Below are 25,572 nucleotides of genomic sequence, written 5' to 3' on the forward strand. Positions count from 1 at the left end.
TCATCGAACCCATCGTTCTACCATTCCTAGACCGGCAAGGGAACTTGTTGTTCCAACAGGACAATGCACGTCCGCATGTATCCCGTGCCACCCAACGTTCTCTAGAAGGTGTAAGTCAATTATCCTGGCCAGCAAGATCTCCGGATCTGTCCCCCATTGAGCATGTTTGGGACTGGATGAAGCGTCGTCTCACGCGGTCTACACGTCCAGCACGAACACTGGTCCAACTGAGGCGCCAGGTGGAAATGGCATGGCTAACCCTTCCACAGGACTACATCCAGCATCTCTACAACCGTCTCCATGGGAGAATAGCAGCCTGCATTGCTGCGAATGGTGGATATACACTGTACTAGTGCCGACATTGTGCATGCTCTGTTGCCTGTGTCTATGTGCCTGTGGTTCTGTCAGTGTGATCATGTGATGTATCTGACCCCAGGAATGTGTCAATAAAGTTTCCCCTTCCTGGGACAATGAATTCACGGTGTTCTTATTTCAATTTCCAGGAGTGTATGTCCTCTCATCTTCACCCATCATCAGTTATTTTGCTGCTCAAATGGCAAAACTCATCTTCTACTTTTTGTATCTCATTTTGTATCTAATTGTCTCAGCACTGTCTTGACAGTTCCATTATCCTTGTTTAACTTTTGTTGATGTTCACCCTATAACCTCTCTTCAAGATACTACCCATTCCATTCCTCTGCTACACCCAGTCCGTTGTTGCGCCTGACAGAATTACAGTGCCATTGGCAAGTTTTTTGTTCTTCTTCCCAAACTTTAATTTCCAATTCAAATTTCTTCTTGGTTCCTACACAGTGTACACATTGAATGTTATTGGGGATACTACTCTGTCTCACTCCCTTTTCAAGCACTACTTCCCTTTCATGTCCTTTGAGTCTTGCAACTGCAGTCTGATTTCTGTACAAATTGCAAATAACATTTCACTTCCTTTGTTTTATATTTTCTGCCTTCAGAATTTCAGAGAGTAGGGTTGCCTTTTGTTAACCTGCCTTCTAGGATAAGTTGTAGTGTCATCCTTGAGGTAGGCCTCTTCCAGTTTTTCCATTGTTCTGTAAGTAATATGTGCCATATTGTGCATCCATGACTTATTAAACTCATAGCTTGACAATATTCACACCTGCAAGCACTTTTACCTATGGACTTCAAATCTATGGCAGTTATGTCATTACCTACTATGGTTATGCTGAACTCTTGTTAGGGATTTCCCCCCACACTACTGGGTGCATCATGCTATGGATATTACAAAAGAATTATTGTTATTTACCTTGACATTTCCCAAGGTCAAAATTAGATAATTGCTAATAATTGAATAAAGTGTATATTCTCAATAAAAGAACAGCCTATGCAAGTATACGACTGCCTCCACCTTTTTAGTTAATAATTCCAAAAGCTTGGAATAATTTTACACTTTTAAATGTATCTATTGATATTACTGGCCAGCATTCTTTCTCCTTGTAATTTTACAGTTTTCTCAAGTGAATTTTCTTTGTGATACAATACGAACAATAAACATTTAAGTTACTGGACACTAAGTTGATCTTCATTAGATGGTTGTTAACAGAAATGTAAACAAAACAACTGTTATTGAAGGTCTCTAATGTACTGATGGAGTATGTGGAGAAGTAATGTAATGTTAAATTAAAGTTCACACTCCATTACAACCAAAAAGTTCAAGGCATTGAAATGGCTACTTCCTCTCATTACTGTAGTACAATGATAGAAAAAGATGGGATACTCTTACAGGGACTGCACAGAACATGAAGTTTGTTAGTAAAAAAAAATATGATTTTACTGTTGCTCTTTTTAACATGTCATATTCTTTAACTGAGCACTTCTTAGTTTCGTGCAAAACCCATGCAAAAGTCAGAGAAGGTATAAGAGGTGTAAACAGGCAGCTCATTAACCAGTTATTGCAATTTTGTCATCGCTCTTTTGGGTGTACTGCTTGGGCAACTGTATAATAAGACAAATGTTCATTGTTCACTGACAGCAAAAAGGTGCAGTTGATGAAAATCACAAAAGTGTATCTATTATACTGAAGTGAAGAAAGCTCACGAAGTATCAATAACATCCTGCCTTTAATATGTGCTACACTTCAGTTATTAAAAAGGCTATGCCAAAAGTTCATGCAGCTATTCAAACACAGAGAACACTAGTGTTGATAATTCTGCTTGCAAGTGAACTTGCAATATGGTACTTTTCCAAAGGTTCCCATATGTCCGATCAGACATAGAAGATAAGGCAAACATGTATTATCCAAAAGAGAAACATTGTGTCAAAACTCAAAATATTGGGTTAGTGTGTAAGTTTGCAGTGTTTTTCCATAATTTTGATAAACACAGCAGTTCCACATAACAGAGTCATTATTCATCAATAATATATTTTCCTTTGCTCTTTACAAGAGTCTGCTAACACTAGGGTAACTTTTTGATTCTGCAAATGTAGAAATCAAGTGCTTTTCAGCCAAAGAATTCATCGAGCCATGTTCTGAGTGCGCTTTCATCTAGACAGGAACTTCCTTGAAAGTTGTTCCATAGAGAAAAGAAAAGGTGAAAATCTGAGAGAACGAGGTCAGGTGAATAAGATGAGTGTGGAATCACTGCCCAACCCAACTCCAGTAAAGTGTTTTATCAGTCTATCAGAATGCAGGCAGGCATTATCGTGCAGTAGTATCATTTCATACAGTCTTCCTCTTCATTATTTGTTGATTATCTGCAAGACCTCTCAATCATTGACAATAAATTTCAACAGTTACAGCTCAGGGAAGCAATTCGTACTATACCACGCTGTTGCTGTTCCATTGGATGCATAACATTATCTTTTGTGGTCACGTGCAGGTCTTTTTAAGGGGAGTTGCTGCTTTCAGAGACACCATTTCTCATCACCAGTAATGATACAGGATCGGAATGGTCAGTGCTGTTTGTGAGCCAATTGATGACGAGCAAACAGAGTCGCACTTATGCCCAGTCGCTGATTTTTTAATTTTTGCTTACAGCACATGGTACCTGTACACTCGATTTTTGAACCTTCCCCATTGCATGCAAATGTCTCACAATGGCGGAATGATCACAGTTCATCACATTTGTCAATTCTCAGGTACACATGAATTGGATCATTGTGGATTAATGCATTTAAATGATCTTCCGGAAGAACATGGAGAGCCACTGATGTCACAATGATTTTTCTTAAAATAAGAAAACCATTTTCTTGCCATGCTCTGTCCTTGACCATTATCCCCATATAAGGCGTAGATGTCTCTAGCTGCTCATCCATCTATTGAACTCGGACAGAAGAATATGGCGGAAATGTTCCAATTTCTCCTCATGGCATTCAATTTTCTAGCATCCAAAGCTCCACTTACTATGTCCAAATGACAAAATGGCAATCAATAAGTAAACCCATGGCAACTGGAATACCATCATGCAGAACAGAAACACTATGAACTTATGTACTAACATAATAATTAAAGGAAACAGATCCAAAGATATCTAACTGGTGGAGCTGGTGCAGTCTGATAAATGTGATTAAGATACCTGGAAATCTAGAGAACCAAAGATACCTTCTATTTTCTTCCTAAACATCACAAATTCCCCGTATAAATGGCTTGAAAAGCGGTGGGGGGGGGGGGGGGGCTTTGGAGGGGGTAGGGGGGAGGAGGAGTTAATAAGGAGTTAATAAGGGCCTGGAGAAACACTAATAGAGTGGGGCTCCCATATATTACAGTGCAACTTCCCCTCACATGAAGAAGCTGAAATTATTAACACAGTGGAGGTTGCATTTAATGTTTGTGCAAGAGATAGATTTAAAACAGTTGACACCACTCTGTTGAGAGATTACATTTTCCATAGGAAAAGTGGGTCTCAATAGAGAGAGGAAGTGGTCATATGAGTATTTGTCAAGGAAGAAAACCACTCCGCTCCACTCTCCTTCCCCTAGATACTGCTGCACAAGCAGTTGCTTCTGTAGAATATGCACCAAACAGGGTAGCAGTATGTTCCCATTACGTGCCTTCAAACATAGAGATACACACTTAATCACTCAACCATCTAATCACACATTTCCCTTTACCATTCGTCTTTTCGTCGGGACTTCAAGTCACGTAGTGTGCTTTGGGCTCTCATTACGACTCGCTCCATTGGCAGAGCTATTGACTGAATTGCGCAAAAGTGAATGTTATGCCTTTTGAATGTAGGACAGATTCTACAGAGGTCATCCCATGTTGTTAATATTCCAGTATGGTCCCCAGCCCTTCTTGAGATTGCTCAGTGGGAAGCGATGGTCAATTTTTCACTCAGGTGGTCACTATCCAATGTGTATACATGTAGCAGATTAGGCAGTGTTAGAATGCTGTTCAGCCAGCTGGTCGTTTTTTCATTCAAGAATGATTATGAATGTGAGCCACTGAGCTGATGTTGCATGTATTCCACAGTTTTCTGATCACCTGCCATTGACAAAGTGGATAGTGCTGGTCTGCGGTCAGATATGCAGCATTTCAAGGCCGACAAACTGTTGTGGGCCTCACAACTTTCAGATAATGAAGGCAAAAGCCAATAGTATAATGGGGAAAGCAAATGAAGATCCTATGAAGGGTTTATGAGCTCAGTTAAGCATACCATGAACCACTAATTTTATAAACTCCATTGGAATGTTGCCAGTATCTGTCACAAAAGGCAGTCTGCACCAAGCAGTGGCAGAAGAACACACGCACAAAAATGTTTAACTTTTACAAGCTTTCAGAGCCAGTGGCTCCTCCTCCTGGCAGGAAGCTCCAAAAGCTTGTAAAAGTTAATTTTGTGTGTGTGTGTGTGTGTGTGTGTGTGTGTGTGTGTGTTGTGTTCTCCTGCTACTGCTTGATGAGTAGCTTTTTTACCTATCCATTTATATTAATTGTCAATAGTTGATTGATTATTTCCATTGTTTTAGACTAGGAAATATAAATTTTTGGAATTACTCAGCCTTAATTATTTGCTGAAGCCAGGGATAACTGCACATCTCCATGTAGGTATTGTAGTGTCACTCTTACAAGCTGTGCAGGAAAGACCCTACTGTACATGGAGAAACGCCAATTAACTTGAGTTAAGGAACCAAGAAGCTCTTCAGTTGCTTCCAGTATGGATTCATGACATATTCATCTCCTGATAACCTGATCTGTCTGAACGTCAAAATACACAAGTCTTTCTTATGCAAACAGTACCTGGTTGGAGGTTTGTTCAACATATTGAAAGCTGCTGCTACTACTTGGAAATACATCATCTTCAGACAGTTCAGTGAACTGAATTCCAGTGACAACTATCGATCTTTTCACAATTATTTTTGTACAATGTTTCTTTTATATACTGGATTATGCATGTCCTATCTGATCGTTTTGGAATAGAGAAAGATGTCTCCCAAGGGTCCTTATTAAATACAACCAAATTTGCAGTAGCTGTTATGCAAGTTCCATTCAGTATTGGCTTTTCGTGGATGATTTTGCCATATTATTTCCTCCTCCACTATAATGATAAGATATTTCCAGCTTCTTCTTCTGATTAGTAGATTGGGCAAAATAAGCTGTGGTTACAAACTGTCTCCATAAAAAGAGTGTGTAATTTTCACTGTCTTGTGTTGCTTTCAGTCCACCTGAACTGAAAATAAGGAGTGCTGCTTTCAGTTTCGAAAATTTTTGTAGGTATCGGGGCCTAAGTTTTGAAGTGGATTAGCCTGGCTACAACACTTGATACATCTGAAAACAAAAGACAACCAGATAAAGAACATCTTAAATTGCCTCAGACACAGATAATTGATAGGTAGAGTGGCTAGCTTGGGAGTGTCTGTTGTAGTTCTACAAGGCCTGTGTGTGTTCCAGCTGGATTATGGACAGTCAGTATATAATCGACTTCAGCAGTTGTTTCTGAATACGGTTGATGCCGTGCATTAATGAGGAAATCGGAGAGCAAAAGAAAATTTTAAGGCCAGCATTATTCCCAGCTTTTGTGCTGAGGATTACCCCTCATCACAGGACAATGTTAACTTGTGTGTATATGTTAGAGCAAGCTTGATAATTATTAATACATTAACAAGGTTGTCTAGAGTTTATTTGTCTAATAATATTTTCAGGCACTAGAGCAACAGAAGCAAACCCTTGAACAGCAGCAGCAGGTTGCAGCTGCAGTTGCAAGTGCAGCAGTACAGTCAGTCACCAATGGTATGTAAGTGGTGTGATGTCAGTCTTATCAGTGTAGTTAAAATCAAATTGTACTACTTCAGTTTTATTATGATGCTAGTTTTAGTGTACGCACTAACTGTTAAATGCAAAACAAAATGTTTGTATATGTTGTCATAGTTCTGTCACCAGTAACGTGTTTTTCTCCATCCAGCTAGTTTATTTTCCATTGGTGTCTTTGTGGTATGATGCTTTAAGTGGAAAATTCTAACTTCTCATTAGTTACCAGTTTGAATTATGTATGAAGGCAGCCTGAAAAGTTCTTGCCCTTGCCCAGAGATCAAAGCACCACTCGTGTAATTTTTTTCACGTTGCCTTGGTACACACATTAGTAGATGCCACGTAAAATTGCAAGTCAGTCCAGGCAGCAGTCATCAGTAGGCAATCATTTGAAGCAGTTGTAGTGTGCGTGATGTTGGAGGCAGGGAATCAAGTATTGTACAGTGATTAAATTCTTCGTAAAATAAGATTTAATGCCATACGAACTTCATTTGCTAATTTTAAATGTGTATGACACCTTTTCACCTTCATTTCCCACCATGAAGAAATGGGCGGCCAATTTTAAACTTGACCATGAATGCATCCAAGGTTATCCATGTGATGTACAGCTAAAAAGTGTGAGCACACTGGAAATCATTGAAGAAGTGCATGACATGATTTTGGAAAATTGGTTACAAAGATGCATAAAATTTGCAAATGCTGTATGGATATCAAAGGTATGTGTTGCAATGTCTTGCACCAGAATTGACATAAGAAAGCTTTGTTCAAGACTGGTGCCACGTGAGCTTACTGCCGATCACAAAAACATTTGCGTTACACTTTCCAATAAGTACTTGCTGCATTTTAGGGAAAATAGAAGCGATTTTTTTCATCGATCTGTGACAGTGGATGCAATATTTGATTTACCACTACACATCCAAATCCAAACAGTAATCTATGATGTAGACAGAAGCCGATTCTTCAGCTCCAAAGAAGTCGAGGAAAGATCATGGTATTGATGTTTTGACATGCAAAATGAATTTTGCTGACTGACTATCTTGAAAAAGATGAAACTGTAGCTGGAGAGTAGTATCTCAACTTCTAACAAAACTGGAGGCTAGCATTTGTGAAAACTGGCGTGGCTTAAAGAAGGAAAAAAACGTCTTCCATCAGGACAATGCACCTGCCAACAAAAATTACTTGGCAGTGGGAAAATTGAACGATTTGCACTATGAAGTGCTGGGACACCCACCCTAGATTTGGCTACCTCAGACTTCCGTTTACTCTCAAAACTTAAGAAATTCATTGCTGGTCAGCACTTTTGTCAAATCAAGAAGCCATTGAGGCTGTAGATGGGTTCTTTGCAGCACTTCAGGGGGAGTCCTCTAAAGAGAGGATAATGACATTGGAACACAGCTGGATGAAATTTATTTGTATTAGAGTAGATTGTGTTGAAAAATAAGACTTCTTTGAAAGCAGAAATTGTCATTTTCGGTATCAGATCAAGAACTTTTCAGACTGCCCTTGTACATTAGTCTCTCCTTCATCAGTATTCCCAACCAGATTTCTTTCACATATGCTATTAGCAAGTTCTTAATTTTGCACCAGATGCATGTCTTCAAGATGGTCAATACATTGCTGCTAAAACTTGCCCCATTCTTTGACAGTAACCTTCCTGAGGTCATCTGACCTGTAATCAGAATTCCTGTGGCATCATGCTGCTAAGTTTCAGTCCCAAGCATGCTCAATCAGATTCGTGGTGGGAGTACTGCAGTTGATTCCTGAATCCTGGAGGAACGTGTTCATGGACTAAGGATGATGTGCTAATGCCTTATAGACTTGAAAGATAAACATGTCATCAAACATTAACTTTAGGGTTGGATAACAGGTTGGAGGGTCCTGTTCCAGTACTGCACAGCTTTCAAATTACAATTGATAGCCGTGAGAAAGATCCAGTATCTATGCGTGATAGGAACTCAACGCATACTGACCTCTCTCTCTTCAGAGTCTTTGGGACTGCATGTTTGAAATGTACTAAGATACCTGGCCATCTCTACCTTCTTCTGTGATGATTATCAGGTGTCAGACAAATCCTGCTCTAGTCAGTGAAGAGAACCCTAGACATTAATCCTGCTTCCATTCCAGGTGTTCCCATGTCCACATTCTACTCGCACCACAATTCTGCACAGATTGATCTGTTTTCATAACGGCTGCCTAGGAACCAAATTTAGTACCTGGAATGGCTGCAAGCTGTCCAGATCAATATATCTCATCAAGAACGTAGTATGCAGTACCGTTCTATTCTCCTGTGGGCACCTATGAATCATAATTGGAGGTAGTGGACAGCAACTGGGATTTGTGGCTGCAAACAACCACTACAAGATAAATCTTCAAAGTTTGTGTCTCATGATGTCCGTCGAGTGTCACTGTGAAGTATGCCAGTCCTGCTGGCATATGAGATATCGATAATTATTCTTGTCACGAAGTGATCCATTGAGATACATGACAGTGTGTACACAAGTTCTGTTGTCACATTTATGATTGACAATGGAGTGTAACAATACGAGAGAAAGAAAGTTGCTACTCACCATATAGCTGAGATGCTGAGCTGCGATAGGCACAATAAAAAAATTCACACAATCATAGCTTTCGGCCATTAAGGCCTTTGTGAGCAGTAGACACACAGACTCACGGAAGCGCAACTTGCACACACATCTGCAGCCTCAGAGAACTGAAATTACACTGCGAGCAGCAACACCAGTGCATGATGGGAGTGGTGACTGGGTGGGGGGGTAAGGAGGAGGCTGGGGAGGGGAGGGGGAGGGATAGTAAGGTGGGAGTGGCGGACAGTGAAGTGTTGCAGTGTAGACGGAGAGTAAGAGAGAGGGTGGAGGGGTAAGTAGCGGAAAGGAGAGAAATAAAAATAAAAGAAATTAAAAGACTTGGTGTGGCGGTGAAATGACGGCTGTGTAGTGCTGGAATGGAAACAGGGAGCAGGCTTGATAGGTGAGGACTGTGACTAACGAAGGTTGAGGCCAGGAGGGTTGCAGGAATGCAGTATGTATTGCAGGGAAAGTTCCCACCTGCGCAATTCAGAAAAGCTGGTGTTGGTAGGAAGGACCCATATGGCACAGGATGTATAGCAGTCATTGTGATGAGGGGAATCATGTTTGGCAGCATGTTCAGCTACAGGGTGGTCCACTTGTTTTTTGGCCACAGTTTGTCGGTGGCCGTTCATGCAGACAGACAGCTTGTTGGTTGTCATGCCTACATAAAATGAGGCACAGTGGTTGCAGCTTTGCTTGTAGATCACTTGACTGGTTTCACATGTAGCCCTGCCTTTGATGTGATACGTAATGTTAGTGACCGGACTGGAGTAGGTGATGGTAGGAGGATGTTAAGGAATTGGGGCAGGGGTTGTGTGAGGATGGACGAGTATTATTGTGTAGGTTTGGTGGACGGTGGAATACCATGGTAGGAGGGGTGGGAAGGATAGTGGGTAGGATATTTCTCATTTCAGGGCATGATGAGAGTTAATCGAAACCCTGGCGGAGAATGTAATTCAGTTGCTCCAGTCCCGTGTGGTACTGAGCTATGAGGAGAATGCTCCTCTGTGGCAGGACTTTGGGAGGTGGTGGTAGACTGGAAAGATAAGGCACAAGAGATTTGTTTTTGTACAAGGATGGGAGGATAATTACGGTCAGTGAAGACTTCAGTGAGACCCTCAGTATATTTAGAGAGGGACTGCTCGTCACTGCAGATGCGACGACCACAGGTGGCTACGCTGTATGGAAGGGACTTCTTGGTATGAAATAGATGGCAGCTGTCGAAGTGGAGGTATTGCTGGTGGTTACTAGGATTGATGTGGACGGAGGTTCGCTTCTTCAGAGAGGAATTGCCTGTAAAGTTTTCGACGTGACAAGGCACAAAAAATCATTTATATTTTTGGCAATCACTCTCAAATTTAACGCATTTGTATGGATACTTTGTACCCAAGATTCGACAATTATGCCTGTTCACTTTCCCATTAGTGTGAAAAATGGCTTCGTCACTAAAAATTAAGCAATCAATAATGCTATCCCCATCCTCATTCAGTTGTTGCACCTGTGAACAAAACTCAAAACGCTTGCCTTTGTCGTCATCATTGAGCTTCTGCACTAGTTCCAATTTGAATGGTTTCATAGACAGCTTCTGTCGCAGGACTTTCCACAGTCCCATTGGAGCCATTTCGAGTTCACGAGATGCGTGACGCACAAATTTCTTTGGACTCCTTTTGAATGTCTCTTGGATGCGCTCCACATTCACTTCACTCACACTGAGACATCCGCTTCTCTTTGCTGGGCACAAGCAACCTGGCGTAACAAATTTGTTGTGCCAGTGTTAAATGGCCTTCCTTGTTTGTGGCTTCTTACTGTACTTTGTACTAAACATCCATTGAATAGCTGTAGCACACTTGTTTTTGTCAAACTCAAACACACAGAAAGCTCGCTCCACATCTGAACTCTGCAACTATCGCTGACTGTCAACAAATTACCAAACTACGCTGTGGTGGTTCACATGAGAAAAAACTTACAGCGTTTCCGTTCAAAATAACGTATGTTTGATATCTGTACAGTGTTTGGTTCTTGTAGTGTGAATAATTGAAAGTGTTCCCGGACTATGTACACCCCGTATTTGGAAAAAACGTGTAGGTCATTCCAGTTTTCAAGAAAGGTCGTCGAACAGATGTACAGAATTTGGGAATGTGTTTATGCTTCGTATTATGTTTTTGGAGACTGAAAATCTGACATGTAGGAATTAACAAGAGTTCAATAAACAATGATCGATCACACCCGGCTTGCTCTGTTTGTTCGCAAGACCCAGGTAATAGTAGGTATTGGTGCTCGCATTGATACGGTGTTGCTTGACTTCTGGAAGACGTTCATTGCAGTTCAGCACTGCCACATAATGAAGAAAATGAGTATATGTAATGTCAGACCAGCTGGATGATAATATTGAAGACTTCCTAGCAAGCAGAGCACAGCATGTCATTCTGAATGGAGAGAAATCTGCAGAAGCAAAAGTAACTTATGGGATACCCCAATGGAGAGTAATGGGACTGTTACTTCTCACAATATGTATAAATGACCTAGTGGATAGTGTCAGGAATTTCATGAGGCTTTTTCTGGGTGATAATGCTGTGTTCAGAAAAGTCTCAACACTAGAAAGTTGGGAAATGCAGGAAGGACCTAAAGAGGATCGATGGTTGGTGCAGGGATTGTCAGTTGACCCTCAGCATGAACAAATGTAACACATTGCACATAAATAGGCAGAAAAGCCAGTTATTGTATGATTCACAATTGCAGAACAGTCATTGGAAGCAGTCACATCCACAAAATATCTGGAGTATGCATACAGAGTGAATTAATGTAGAATGACCACATAAAATTAACTGCAAGTAAGCCAGGTTCCCAACTAAGAATGGAAAAATTGCCAGGAAATATAAACCATCCACAATAGACGTGCCTTAGAAAACCCACATTTGACTCCTCAGTCTGGGATCCATATCGTAGGATTGGCAGACGGAACAGAGAATATTCAGAGAAGAACAGTGAGTTTCTTTACAATTTCAGTTAGTACTAACCATGAAAGTGTCATGGGGATGCTCAGCCAACTCCATTGGCACACACTGTGAAAGATCACAGTGTGATATATTGTTAAAACACCAAGAGCACTAGTTCCTACCGCGCAGGATTAGCTGAGCGGTCTAAGGCGCTGCAGTCATGGACTGTGCAGATGGTCCCGGCGGAGGTTCGAGTCCTCCCTCAGGTGTGTGTGTGTGTGTGTGTGTGTGTGTGTGTGTGTGTGTGTGTGTGTGTGTGTCCTTAGGATAATTTAGGTTAAGTAGTGTGTAAGCTTAGGGATTGATGACCTTAGCAGCTAAGTCCCATAAGATTTAACACACATTTGAATTTGAACTAGTTCCTAGCAGGGTTGAACAATATATTGCTTCCCCCTATGTCCTCCCATGCTCAAAAGTATCTGAATGATCCAAATTGCACTTTGCATGATTTGCGTGGAGCCCACATAACGTACTCACCATGTGGGTCTTCTAATCTTGTTCTGGTACAGTCATTTGACTGTACAAAATCATTACCATTAGTGACGACCAGAAAATACTGCTCTGTATGATGATAACACCAGATATAAATTAATACTATGATACTACAGACATCAGGAAATACCTGAGACAGTTCTTAATGCTTATAAAATCTAATTTGTTACAAGAAGTGAAATTTGTAATGTTTTACAATTCTCACTGGTGTTGATACAAATAGTGACTGTAATTCTAACACATCAGTGGAAAATCCAAGGATGGAATGAAACAGTATTACGAAAAGGAAAGTTGCAAGTCACAACATAGTAGAGATGCTGAGTCACAGATAGGCACAACAAAAAAGCTTTCGTCCAGTAAGGCCTTCGTCAACAATACACACACACACACACACACACACACACACACACACACACTCAAATGTGACTCACATGCATGACTGCCTTTTCAGGCAACTAAAACCACACTGTGAGCAGCAGCATCAGTGCGCGATGGGAGTGACGACTGGGTATGGGTAAGGAGGAGATTGGGGGGAGGGGGGGAGTATGGTAGGGTTGGCAGAAAGTAAAGTGCTGCTGGTTAGATGGTGGGCAGGGGAGAGTGGTGGGGGGGGGGGGGGAATAGTGGAAAAGGAGAGAAGTAAACAGACTGGGTGTGATGGTGGAATGACATTTGTGTAGTGCTTCAGTGGAAACAGGGAAGGGGCTGCATGGGTAAGGACAGTGATTAATGGTGGTTGAGGCCAGAGGGGTTACAGGAATATAGGATATATTGCAGGGAAAGTTCCCACCTGTGCAATTCAGAAAAGCTGATGTTGATGGGAACAATCCATATGGCACATGCTGTGAAGCAGTCCTTAAAATGAAGGATGTCATGTTTGGGAGTGTGCTCAGCTACAGGGTGGTCCACTTGTATCTTGGCCACAGTTTGTCAGTGGACTTTCATGCAGACAGAAAACTTGTTGTTTGTCATGCCCACATAGAATGCAGTACAGTGGTTGCAACTTAGCTTGTAGATCACATAACTGATTTCACAGGTAGCACTGCCTTTGATGGGATAGGTGATAATTGTGACTGGGCTTTAGTAGGTGGTGGTGGGACGATGTAGGGGACATGTGTTGCATCTGGTCTATTACAGGGATATGAGCCACAAGGTAAGGGGTTTGAAGCAGGAGCTGTGTAAGGATGGATGAGTATATTGTGTAGGTTCAGTGGATGGCAGAATACTACTGTCAGAGGGGTGGGAAGGATAGTGGGCAGGACATATAAAAACCCTTAACCACCAGTAATACCTCCACTTTGACAGTTGCCACCCGTTCCATACCAAGAAGTCCCTGCCATACAGCCTAGCCACCTGTGGTCATCACTTCTGCAGTGACGAGCGCTCCCTCTCAAAATATACCAGGGCTCTCACTGAACTCTTCACAGACTGTAATTATACCTTCCAACCTTCTACAAAAACAAATCTTCCATGCCTTATCTTTCCAGTCTCCCACCACCTTCCAGTGTCCCACCGTCCAGCCACAGAGGAGCATCCCCCTCATAACTCAATACCACCCAGGACTGGAGCAACTGAATTACATTCTCTGCCAGAGTTTTGACTACCTCTCGTTGTGCCCTGAAATGAGAAATGACCTTCCCACTATCCTTCCCACCCCTCCCACAGTAGTATTCCACAGTACACCAAACCTACACAATATTCTTGTCCATCCTTACACAACTCCTTACCTCATGGCTCATATCCCTGTCATGGACCTAGAATCAAAACCTGCCCCATACATCCTCCCACCACCACCTACTCCAGTCTGGTCACAGACATCACCTATCCCATCAAAAACAGGACTACCTATGAAACCGGTCATGTGATCTACAAACTAAGCAGCAACCACTGTGCTGCACTCCATGTGGGCAAGCCAACCAACAAGCTGTCCACCCGCATGAATGGCCACTGATAACTGGGGCCAAAAACAAGTGGACCAGCCTGTTACTGAGCACACTGCCAAACTTGACATCCTTCATTTCAGTGACTGCTTCACAGCCTGTGCCATATGAATCCTTCCCACCAATGCCAGCTTTTCTGAATTGCATAGGTGGGAACTTTACCTGCAATCCACCCTATGTTCCCGTACCTCCTGGCCTCAACCTTCGTAAGTCACAGTCCTCACCCATCCAGTCCCTTCCCTGTTCCCATTCCAGCAGTACAGTCATCATTTCACCATCACACCTAGTCTGTTTACTTTTCTCTTTTTCGACTTTTACCCCCCCACACCTCTCTCCCCTGCTTACCATCTAACCAGCAGTACTTCACTTTCTGCCACCCTTACCATACTATCCCTCCCCCTCCGTGCCCTGTTGCCACTCCCATCATGCACTAGTGGTGCTGCTTGCAGTGTGGCTTCAGTTGCCAGAGACTGCAGTTGTGTGTGTGTGTGTGTGTGTGTGTGTGTGTGTGTGTGTGTGTGTGTGTGTGTGTGTGTGTGTCTGTCTGTGTGTGTGTGTTTTGTCGTCGTTGTCTATATTTGACAAAGGCTGTACTGACTGAAAGCTTTAATTGTGACAGTATTTTTGTTGTGCCTATTGCCTATTCGGGAGCCGAGCATCTCCGCTATATGTTAAGGAACAACTTTTATATTCATAATATTCTAACACATCAGTAAGTTTTGAAATCTTTTCCCCTAATATATTTTCAGCCAGCTATTAACCATCATTCACAATCATCAAGTGCTCTATGAAAACCTCACTATCGACAATGAGTCTCTAGTAATTTCAACATCTTCATGATGGCACATTGATCTATGTGCTGTTCAAAAACCACTCATTGCACTAGTTGCCTAACATAGAGTGACATTATAAATGAAAGTTATTAATGAACAGGTAGCCATGCATTTGTTTCTAATTTAAATGATATGATGAACTATTTTGTTCTGGATGTGGATTGAGACCTAATATTAGCCAAGCAAAATATTCGTGCCTGAGCAAGATTCAATCACAGAACTTATCGTCATTGCTGACTAGCTCTAAAAAGATGTGATATAATACATTTTATAACCTGCCAGTAACAGCAAAACCTCGGCAAAACTTTTCCATGATGAGCTTGTGGCTCCTGACAAGAACAATTTCTGTCCCATCATCCTAAGTCCACCTTCCACTACCCAGCATCAGCCCAGGTGATTGTGATGGTTCGTGCCTATGATCTGCAGTGAATGTTTATAACCTCACATTGACAAACATCAGATTATTTAAAATAATTTCACCTTCAGCATGAAATATTTTCTATAAACAGTGTGTACACCAAGCAGTGAGAACAATGTTGTAACCAGTATCCTCACAGCATATTGCGTGAGGAATACTAAGTATGTAATGCACTACTATGGGCAAAATGTGCCAGGAAGGAGAAGGTTGGTGCAAAGGTTTGTGGCAATTTTATAGAAGTGGGAAGGTAGGAAGCTTGAATATCTGTGCTGTGTAGGGGGTGAGTGTTATCGAAGAAATGAAGTTGAATAACAGCTGGATGGTTGTAACATGAATTATTTGTGACAGTCAGCAAGCAGAACCACTGTAGCTCTGTCACATAAGAATTGACATTTTAGGCTCTTGTGAGATTAGAACCTAAAACCATCAAAAATTCAGCTGTGGTTGGTGATATTGTTTCCACTGACATAGGGATGTACTGTAGCGTTCACTTGTCCCTTATAGTGCTAGTGAAGGCTTTGAGGGATAATTTGCAAAGAAGATGACATTAGTTCCTGGACTTGAAACTTGCATTTGATCATTAGATGACAAACAGTAAGTGAGAATTGTTCATAATGTAGACAATATCAAGGAAATTTAGCAGGATAATTCTGTCTCCCTCCAGGAAGTATCCAGACTATTATAGAGTTGCCAGACTTAATCTACAATGTTTTCCAAGTCCCAATCATTCTTGTAGCAGGATGGAATACATGTCCAAAGCCCATGAACATTTTGAGCAGGCTAGCAACTCAGGAGTAAAGTTTCTGTTTCAAAGATGCAGTGTAAGCATCTCTCACATTGACAAATACTTGAAATATGAAAAGTGTAAGCAAGTGGTTGTAATTCATCAGAAACAACATATTTAATTGTTTGTTCTTTTCTTTTCTTCCCTATGCTTTTATCTGTTCACTATGTTTCTTCCTTCTGTTTTCAGACCATTTTGAACCAGGCTTTTTAACTACTCTATGTTGGAATCCTTCCATTTTCAATACTTTTTCCCAAAAGGCTTCTCTGTTTTTTACATCATCTGTTTTTACATTGTTTCTTTCTAAATCCTTTTTGACTTCATTGAGCCAGCTTGTTGTGGACTTCTTATCCCCACAGATATTTTAAAATCTTATTAGTTAATTTGCTGTCTTGTGTTCCGAATAAATGTCCAAAATACATGAGTCTTCTTTTTCTCATTACGTTTGAAATATTTTCTGTATTTTGGTATATTTCAGCACTTTGTAATTTCTGACCTTCTGCTGTGTTTCGTTGTCATAATATTTCCATTAGAATTTGCCTTTCTACTACTTCAAATCTATCTAAATTATAGGTCAATGCCAGACATTCATTTTTGTATTGACATTCTACCTTCACTACTGCGTTGTAATGCCTTATTTTTGCATTTTTTTTTAAGCTAATGAAAATATCTTGCAAGTGTTTCACAATTTTCAGTATTGCTTAACCCAGTTTTGCCATTTTCATTTTTGAAACAGACATTTGGTATTATTTTTTGCATAGTTTTTGTCTGTTTCCAAAAGTATCTTCTCCTCAAAGGCTCGTTTTGTATTTTTGATTAACCTGGCTGTTTCCTTTCTTTGTTATTTAAATTGATCTTAATCTTGAATTTTCTATGAACGTTTCCATTTTTGTCATTTTTTAGCCCCCTCTGTTATGGCTTCTTTCGAGATTCCATTCCAGATAATTTTGCTTTTATTTTGTTATTGGCCCAAAAGTTTTCTGTGCATTATTAGTTGCTGAGGATATTTCCTGCCATTTGCAATGTTTAACCACTTTAATTTCATCTTTACAGTTTTTAATTGATACTTTTGTTATAATAAGCCCTTCTGTATTAAATTTTATTAACCTTTGTGACTTTCTTCATTTGTTATTAGGTACAAGTTTGACTTTAATTTTAGAGAGGTAATACACCCTGCCACTGGTGTCATAGGTGGAAGAGGGAGTCTGATTTACTTCCCAATTGGAGAGCCTAGTGCAGTGAACCATAAACAAAAATTAAAATTTCGGACTAACAATCTGATATTATCTTGGATTTCAGTTCCTTACTTTGTAGGTAAGGAATTGCAGTATGGAAAGACTGCAAAATGGATTCACTACACAAAGTGAAACCCCGAGAGAGAAACCCACTGTTGCATCTGCAATGCATTGGGACCAAGGGTTTCGTGGAGTCCCAACAACTGCAATCGAAAGGTTGAATTGGAGCAACCTTTTGAAATTCTTCTAAAATGAAATTCAAAAAGAAATATTTGTAATTTAAATTCTCTAATTAAGACTGGTAAACAAAAAGAACTGGAAATACTTTGAGACAGAAACAAAATTCAAATTTGAAGCAATTCAAGAAACAAGTTTCCTAGATGAAAATGTAGTAGATAGTAGTAACTACAGAATCTTCAAAGGCAAACCAGCAATGAAAATTATGAATCAGATGCCATTACTGCATACAGCTTTCTATGTTAATATAAGCGTAATAGGAAATATAGCAGAATTTAAATCCATCTCAGAGAGAATATCTTTCCTATCATTAAATTGAAAAACAAGATACATGACTTGTTAATTGCCATGCACCAATAAGTGAAGAAAATGGAAAAATCCACAAAAAAAGAAAATTCTGGGATCTTTTAGAAACAGAAATATCCAAAATTCCAAAGAAAAACCCCATATTACTATTAGGCTACTTCAGTGTAGAAATAGGCAGAGAAGAGAAATTAAGAAATGTAGTTGGACAATACTCAGCTCATAGAAGAACCAATGTAAGGCTAATCAATTTGTGTCAGAGCTCTCACCAGAAACTAATGTCATCCTTCTTTACGAAACTCCCAAGAAAAACTAAAACATGGATATCTTGCAATCCAGTGTTAAGAGAATTTCAGTTAGAACACGTGGCTATTCCGCAAAAAAAAGTACAACGGAAATAAATCGTTATTTACATGAAAAATCATATTTGTGAGGTAAAAGTTCTCTCTATACAGGCTGTGTTGAATAGTATAATTTACAGTACTGTGTTTACTTACTTCACACTGAACAGAACTGGCAGGAGTAACAGGCAGAATCCTGACATTGCAGTAGTGTGACCACATAGGCCTACACACCACGACTTTGTCGACACTGGAGACTGCGACCTCAAGCTTCCAAAATAAGTCTCCAACAGAGACCAAGGGGCTGTGAGAACATTAGTTGGTGTGTCTATTTATCAGTCTGGATTTTCTGTATTTGAGTAACTGCAAATTTTTCTGTAGAAATTGAGCAGATCAGTAATATCTGAAGACTTTTTTTACTTGTTTTGGATGTGTCTAGCACTTCAGGAATTGAAATCAGGGGTCTTGTTTACCTACCATTGACAAGGCTTCTATACAACATCTGTCATGAAAGCTAAAACAGGGAAATATCGTCACATAACAGAGCATTAATTTGCATTCAGAATCATCATTTACAAAAAATCCACAGTCGAATATTGGAGGGGGATATTGGGGGTGCACAGTAATGTGATAAACTGTTACTCTTATCACCTCCACAATGAAGTGGCAGTCTGTTCTGGAAGATATTAAATTGTCTACGGAAAGCTATGAGCATATGGCATACTGCTGTGATTAACAAGTCACGCAAAAAACATGCAACCAGTATGCGTATACGGAAAATTAGCTTCTCACCACTTTATCCGGTTGCTGATAATGACAGGCCACGTGTCAAAAATGTATTTGTTTATGTGTTACGGGCAATGTCCACCATGAGAACGTCATATAAAAGGGCTTAATACACAGTTCTGCGCCACATGATTTCTCACTTAACTTTGGTGCTCTGTTAAGATTGAAGTAGCTTGACACGAACCTATGGCTTTTGATCAAAACCACCTAGACCATTTAATAAGATGGACATTTAATAATTAAAGAGACATACTGATGTAAGAAAAAATCTGTGCATTTTTGCAAACTGAAACTTTTACTGCTCCTCAACATAATCTCCACCAATATAGATACTCTTCTCCCAACAATGAACTTGTTTTTTTATACTTTATGCAAAGATTTCTTTTTCTTGCTGCCTGCGTCACTTTTCCACAAGTCATCGTCTTTTGGACTTTGGTTCAGAATGGTGAATCGTAGTTTCGTCAAATGCTGGAATTTTGTTTGGAGAAGGGGGTCACACTTCCTTCCATAGCATTCTTTTAAGTCTATAAGCTTTGAGTCTTGATTACTTGTGTTGTTGCATTAACTCTTTCCAGGCCTGTCTTTCACTTCTTTTGCTGTTCTTGAGTCTATTACTGATAATACGGTGAACTGTGCCTACATCTATTGGAATTGTTTTTGCGATAAGTCCAATCATAATGTGTCACTCTTCATGAATAATGTCATCATTGTGGGTATTAAGCGAAGCAGTTAACACTTCTACCTACCAGCCAGAACACTGCATGTCAGTCACTGAGGTTCAACTGCTTGTGAACTGTTCTGCCCTCTTACAATAACTTCCGAGATTCATTCAGCTTTCACCACAATATAAAAGTACTCGAGAATAGATTTTAGCCAGTTTTTCACCTTCAGAAAGCAAAATAGCGATTGAAATGTTGTTTAACTAATGTGGAAAGTTTAAGCATCCAAGACATCATTAATTACAATATTGAGTTATAAACAAGACAGTTTTTATCTGTCAGCTGTTAGCTCTTCCCAGTGATGGAAGTCGAAAGTCATGACAGTATTTAAACTTGGCTTCATCCTCGACTCTAACAATTACTCCCTGATAATTCTCGTGAATATTCTGACAACCTACAGGCTAAACCAAAAATAAAATAATGACAGCAATCCAATCATATCTTGTGATTGAACTCCGTACTTTGTACATAATACAATTTCAATTGCAATATGTGAAGTCCCCAAAATTAATGCACTACCCAAGGTGGTAACTCAAGAGAGAAATCCACCTTTGCATCATGCAATGCATTGGGACCAAGAGTTCTGAAAGTCCCAACAACTGCAATCGGAAGGTTGAATCGGAGCAACCTTGGAATCCTTTTAAAATAAAATTCAAAAAGAAGTTCTTTATAGGCATTTTAAATGTAAAGTCTCTTATCAAGATGGGTAAACAAAAGGAGCTAGAAATACTATTACAAAAAAAACATAATTCAGATTTTAGGCGGCTCAAGAAACAAGGTTCCTAGATGAAAATGTAGTAGATACGTGTAACTACAGAATATTCCAAGGGAAACCAGCAATCAAAATTATGAATCAGATGCCATTACTGGGTACAGCTTTCTGTGTTCATAAAAGTATAATAGGAAGTGTAACAGAATTTAAATCCACCTCAGAGAGAATATCTTTCCTATCAGTTAATGGTGGAATTGTGAATTCCCTGAGTAAATTAAAGTCAAACTCCTACCTAATAAAGAACAAAGAAAGTCACAAAGGTTAATACAGACAGACGTATTATAACAAAAGAAACAATTAAAAACTATCAAGACGAAATTAAAGTGGCTACACATGGAAAATGGCAGGAAACATCCCAAGCAATTAATGATACTGCACAGAAAATTTTTGGGTGATAAAAAATAAAAGTAAAATAAGGTGAAATGAAATATGCAAGGAAGCCATAGCAGAGAAGGCTAAAAAATGGGAAGGCTCAAAGAAAATTGAAGATTGTAATCAATTTAAACAACAAAGAAAGGAAACAGCCAGGTTAATCAGAAATACCAAACGAGCATCTGAAAGGGAGAAAGTTTTGGAAATAGACAAAAACTTTGTAAAAAAAATAATTTAAGAACAAATTGAAGGGGTACCAAATTCCAAATGTCTGTTTCAAAAATCAAAATGGTAAAATTGAAAATTGTGAAATACTAGCAAGATATTTTCATCAGCTTCTAAAGTGTCCTGAATGGAGTCATAAACCGGAATTCTCAGATATTAATGAAAATTTGGAAGAAGATTTACCTCTAAATAACTAGTGAAGAAATTGAAGAAGCAACTAAAACCCTAAAAAACAACAAAGATTGTGGAGAAGATTCTATTACAGCTGAACTTTTGAATTATCCTTGCCAAATATAGCACTTGAGCTAAATTTACGGTTTGAAGAAATATGTAAAACAGAAAAAATCCCAGAGGAATGGAAAGTTGTCTTGATATGTCTACTCCACAGAAAAGGTAATAAACAGGTTGTAAACAACTACAGAGGAATCTCTTTACTGCCAGTGGCATATAAAGTATTTTCCAAGATTTTATCAAGCAGAACAGAAACAACATTAGACAGACATTTAGGTAAATATCAAGGTTGTTTTAGGAAGGGGAGGTCATGATCAGAACAAATATTTAATCTGAAGTCAGTAATTGCGACAAATTATTTAATTCAAAGGAAATTGTAGTTATGATTGTGGATTTTAGGAAGGCTTTTTATACTGTTGACAGTGGAATTATAGATAACATAATTTAAGAATTTTGTGTAAAGTCTCAACTGGCAAAACTAATCCATGAAACACTTACAGATACTGTTTGCAAAGTAAAATATATTGGAGGAATTTCACAGCCTTTCAGAACAAAAACAGGTGTACAACAAAGTGATGGTCTATCCCAATTTTTTTTAATATTGTCAGGGATAATTGTAAGAATTTGGAATGAGAAGCTTATTGAACTCTACATCTTGCATCTTGCGTATGAGGTTAGGAAGAGGAAGCAAAAAGATCTACTTTAAATGTCTTGCATGTACAGATGATTTTCCTATACTTTCTAAAAATATGGCATCGCCTATAGCACAAATAAATCTCCTGGAAGAAATAGCCAGTGGAACTGGCTTAAAAATTTCTGTCAAAAAAAAAATTGTAACAAACGTTAAGGATGCTCCAAAATTCTTGAGAACAAATATTCACCAAATAAGAGGGTAAAAAAATTCAGATATGTTGGGGGGAGAATCAAAGAAAATGCTTTGAAAAAGTCTACAATAGAGGAAAGGGTTCATAAAATGGGGAGAGCATATGGTTTCACTAAAGACCTCTACAATAAAAAGTGCCTATGCAAAAATGCCTAAATAAGGCATTACAAAACAGCAGCGAAATACAGAATACCTATCTGAAAGCGAACATCTGCTATTAAGCTATAATTTAGATATATTAGGATCTCCTGTGATGTTTTTTTAAAAAATAAAAAATATTCATTCACTTTTGAGTGCGCAGCACTACAGCAGCATTACACAACAGTAGCAAAATACATAATACCTATCTGAAAGTGAACACCTGCTATTAAGCTATAATTTAGATAGATTAGGCCTGGCCTCGGATTGTTGTTGTTGTTGTTGTTGTTGTTGTTGTTGTGGTCTTCAGTCCTGAGACTGGTTTGATGCAGCTCTCCATGCTACTCTATCCTGCACAAGCTTCTTCATCTCCCAATACGTACTGCAGCCTACATCCTTCTGAATCTGCTTAGTGTATTCATCTCTTGGTCTCCCTCTACGATTTTTACCCTCCACGCTGCCCTCCAATACTAAATTGGTGATCCCTTGATGCCTCAGAACATGTCCTACCAACCGATCCCTTCTTCTAGTCAAGTTGTGCCTCAAACTCCTCTTCTCCCCAATCCTATTCAGTATCTCCTCATTAGTTATGTGATTTACCCATTTAATCTTCAGCATTCTTCTGTAGCACCACATTTCAAAAGCTTCTATTCTCTTCTTGTCCAAACTATTTATCGTCCACGTCTCACTTCCATACATGGCTACACTCCATACAAATACTCTCAGATGGGGTTGGATAAATCCGTGACCTGATTGGAGTACGAAGTACTGGGTGTGTGTGGACTCGTAAGTCTTGCCCCTGGGTCTCTCACTGGAATATGATCCCTGTGGCGACAGGTTGCAGCGGGAGTGGGATGGACTACTCTGTTGTGTAAGTAGAATGGGTGATGAAACACCTCTTTAGGAGGAGTGACAAGGGTCTTGGGTACAATGTCCTCCATTTCAGAGCATGGTGATAGATAATCAAAGCCATGATGAAGGATATAGTTCAGTTGTTCAAGTCCAGGGTGCTGTTAGATGTTAATGGGGGTGCACCTTTGTAGTTGATTCTTGGGGGTGGTGGGACGATTGTGGGTATTTCAAGGTATGGTGTGGGAAATTTGTTTATGGACTTGGTTTGGGGGGAGGGTGGGTTGGGTTGTGCCTGTCTTTGAAGGCCTTTGTAAGACCTTCAGCATACTGGGCAAGGCAGTTCTCGTCACTGCAGATACATCGTCCACTGATGGCTGGGCTGTAAGGAAGGGATTTTTGATGCAGAAGGAATGGTAACAGTCTAATTGACACATCTTGCCACAAGGAGGAAAGATCACTGCCAAACTAGTAGCAAGAGTAAAGTTGACCAACCAGTGGCACAACATGCACCTGAGTACAGCATGCTCAGTTTCAATGGCTGCTTCACAACCCAGCCCATCTCGATCCTTCCCCCACCACCAGCTTTTCTGAACTACACAGATGAGAGTTACCCTTGCAATACATCCTTTGCTCCCATAATCATTCTTGCCTCAATCTTCGATAATCCACTGTCTCCACGCCTTCCACCCATCAATTTCCCCTTCCCCTGACTTATTGTACCCTTCCAATTTGTGTCCCCATGTCATCTTCACCATGCGCAACTCCTCACTAGCTTCAACACCTGTGCATCACATGCCCAGCCAATGAACCTGCCACCCCTCCCTCCTGCATTCCTAGGCAGCAATCCAGGTGCCTCTCTCTGAGCCAGTAGCCATACACCCTCAACCCCTATTCCTGCCTGTCACTCTCTCCTTTGCCATCTCAATAGACAGAACCTTTGCCCAATCTAACCCACCTGTGAAACGGCAGCATTGGCATTGTGCGTCCAGCTGGCACCATGTAGGGGCATAGCCATGTGTATGCGTGCTTGTTTTTACTGTAGCTTGAGAGAGGATTTACTCCAAAAGCTTGCAAGTTTTCTTACTTTTTTGTGTGTGTGCCTTTTGATGACTTTTTGTTGAATGGTCTTCTTTACTCATAAAATATTTACGTTCCACCTAACCTGTCCTGCTGTAACTAAACTCTTAACCACTCTGTGAATGTTACAAGCACAGACTCGAAGACAGGCACACAAAAGAGATTGAAAACTTCACTAGCTTTAGGGCAAATTCTTTAACAAACTAGCGTACTCATACATATGTGCATGTTTGTGCCCACCCACCCACACAAACACCTGTGCAGCTTCATTGTGCCTGTTGAACATACAAGACCGGGTGTAAATTCTGTAAATATACTGTGCTGCATGTCATAATGCTTCACTACACAACTTGAGACATGAGAGGATAATTTTTGCATCAATAGAGTAGGTCAGAAAGAAATTTAGAAATCATACTTAATGTTCAGGTATGGCATGTGGTCACTGAATGGCCAGTGTTGCAAGACAGTTGTGAGAGAAAAATGCTTTCATCTTATGATATTATTTGTTGATTCTTGGGAAATATTTTGCTTCTCCACAAGTAGGACAAAAGCCTGGCAGATATTAGAATATCAACAATACATCTTTCATTGACCCACAGGACATGTTCATTATGATTCATGTCCAAGAAGAATACTTCCCATGCACTAAGTGACCTACCATAGTGTGTTATCAAACAGCTAACTCCATGGAGACAAATTCAGTTGTCCATACAAGTGAAAGAATCACTAACAGCATCATTTATAGCACAGTAAAACTTCATAGAAGCTTGTCTACATACTTTTCACTCATAATAAAAACCTTGAGCGTGTGTATACATTTGCTTCATTCTGCATCGGTGCGACTGCACAATATTAATTTGTTTCTTGCAAACATTTGGGGTCAGTTTTCAGGCTCACAACAAAATTGCAATTCATTAGGGCACTTGTGCACATAAACACACGCACACACTTCTCTGACCAGTGGCTTCAGACTATAATGTGTGTTGTTAATGGAATATGCATCAATGCTTTTTGTGGCTAGAAGACCACCTTCATTAAGATGACAGTATTTTCATTTTGTGTCCTGTTGCTTTTTAATAATGCTGATTGAACTTGAGATTTATTCTGTGATCCATGCCATTGCTTTTTAATAA

At 39.9% G+C, this 25,572-nt stretch overlaps 1 protein-coding gene across 5 annotated transcripts in view; it reads left to right on the top strand.

The window, feature by feature from the left end:
• LOC126356897 (calcium homeostasis endoplasmic reticulum protein) overlaps positions 1-25,572 on the top strand; it is a 300,421-nt gene that overhangs the window by 150,392 nt on the left and 124,457 nt on the right. For all 5 annotated transcript variants that reach the window (XM_050007406.1, XM_050007405.1, XM_050007408.1 and 2 more), the window contains one exon: positions 6,115-6,202. In XM_050007406.1, the coding sequence (XP_049863363.1) occupies positions 6,115-6,202 (88 nt within the window). The remainder of the gene's footprint in view (positions 1-6,114; positions 6,203-25,572) is intronic.

This window comes from Schistocerca gregaria, chromosome 1 (genome assembly GCF_023897955.1).
Source record: "Schistocerca gregaria isolate iqSchGreg1 chromosome 1, iqSchGreg1.2, whole genome shotgun sequence".
In the NCBI taxonomy this organism is placed as follows: domain Eukaryota; kingdom Metazoa; phylum Arthropoda; class Insecta; order Orthoptera; family Acrididae; genus Schistocerca; species Schistocerca gregaria.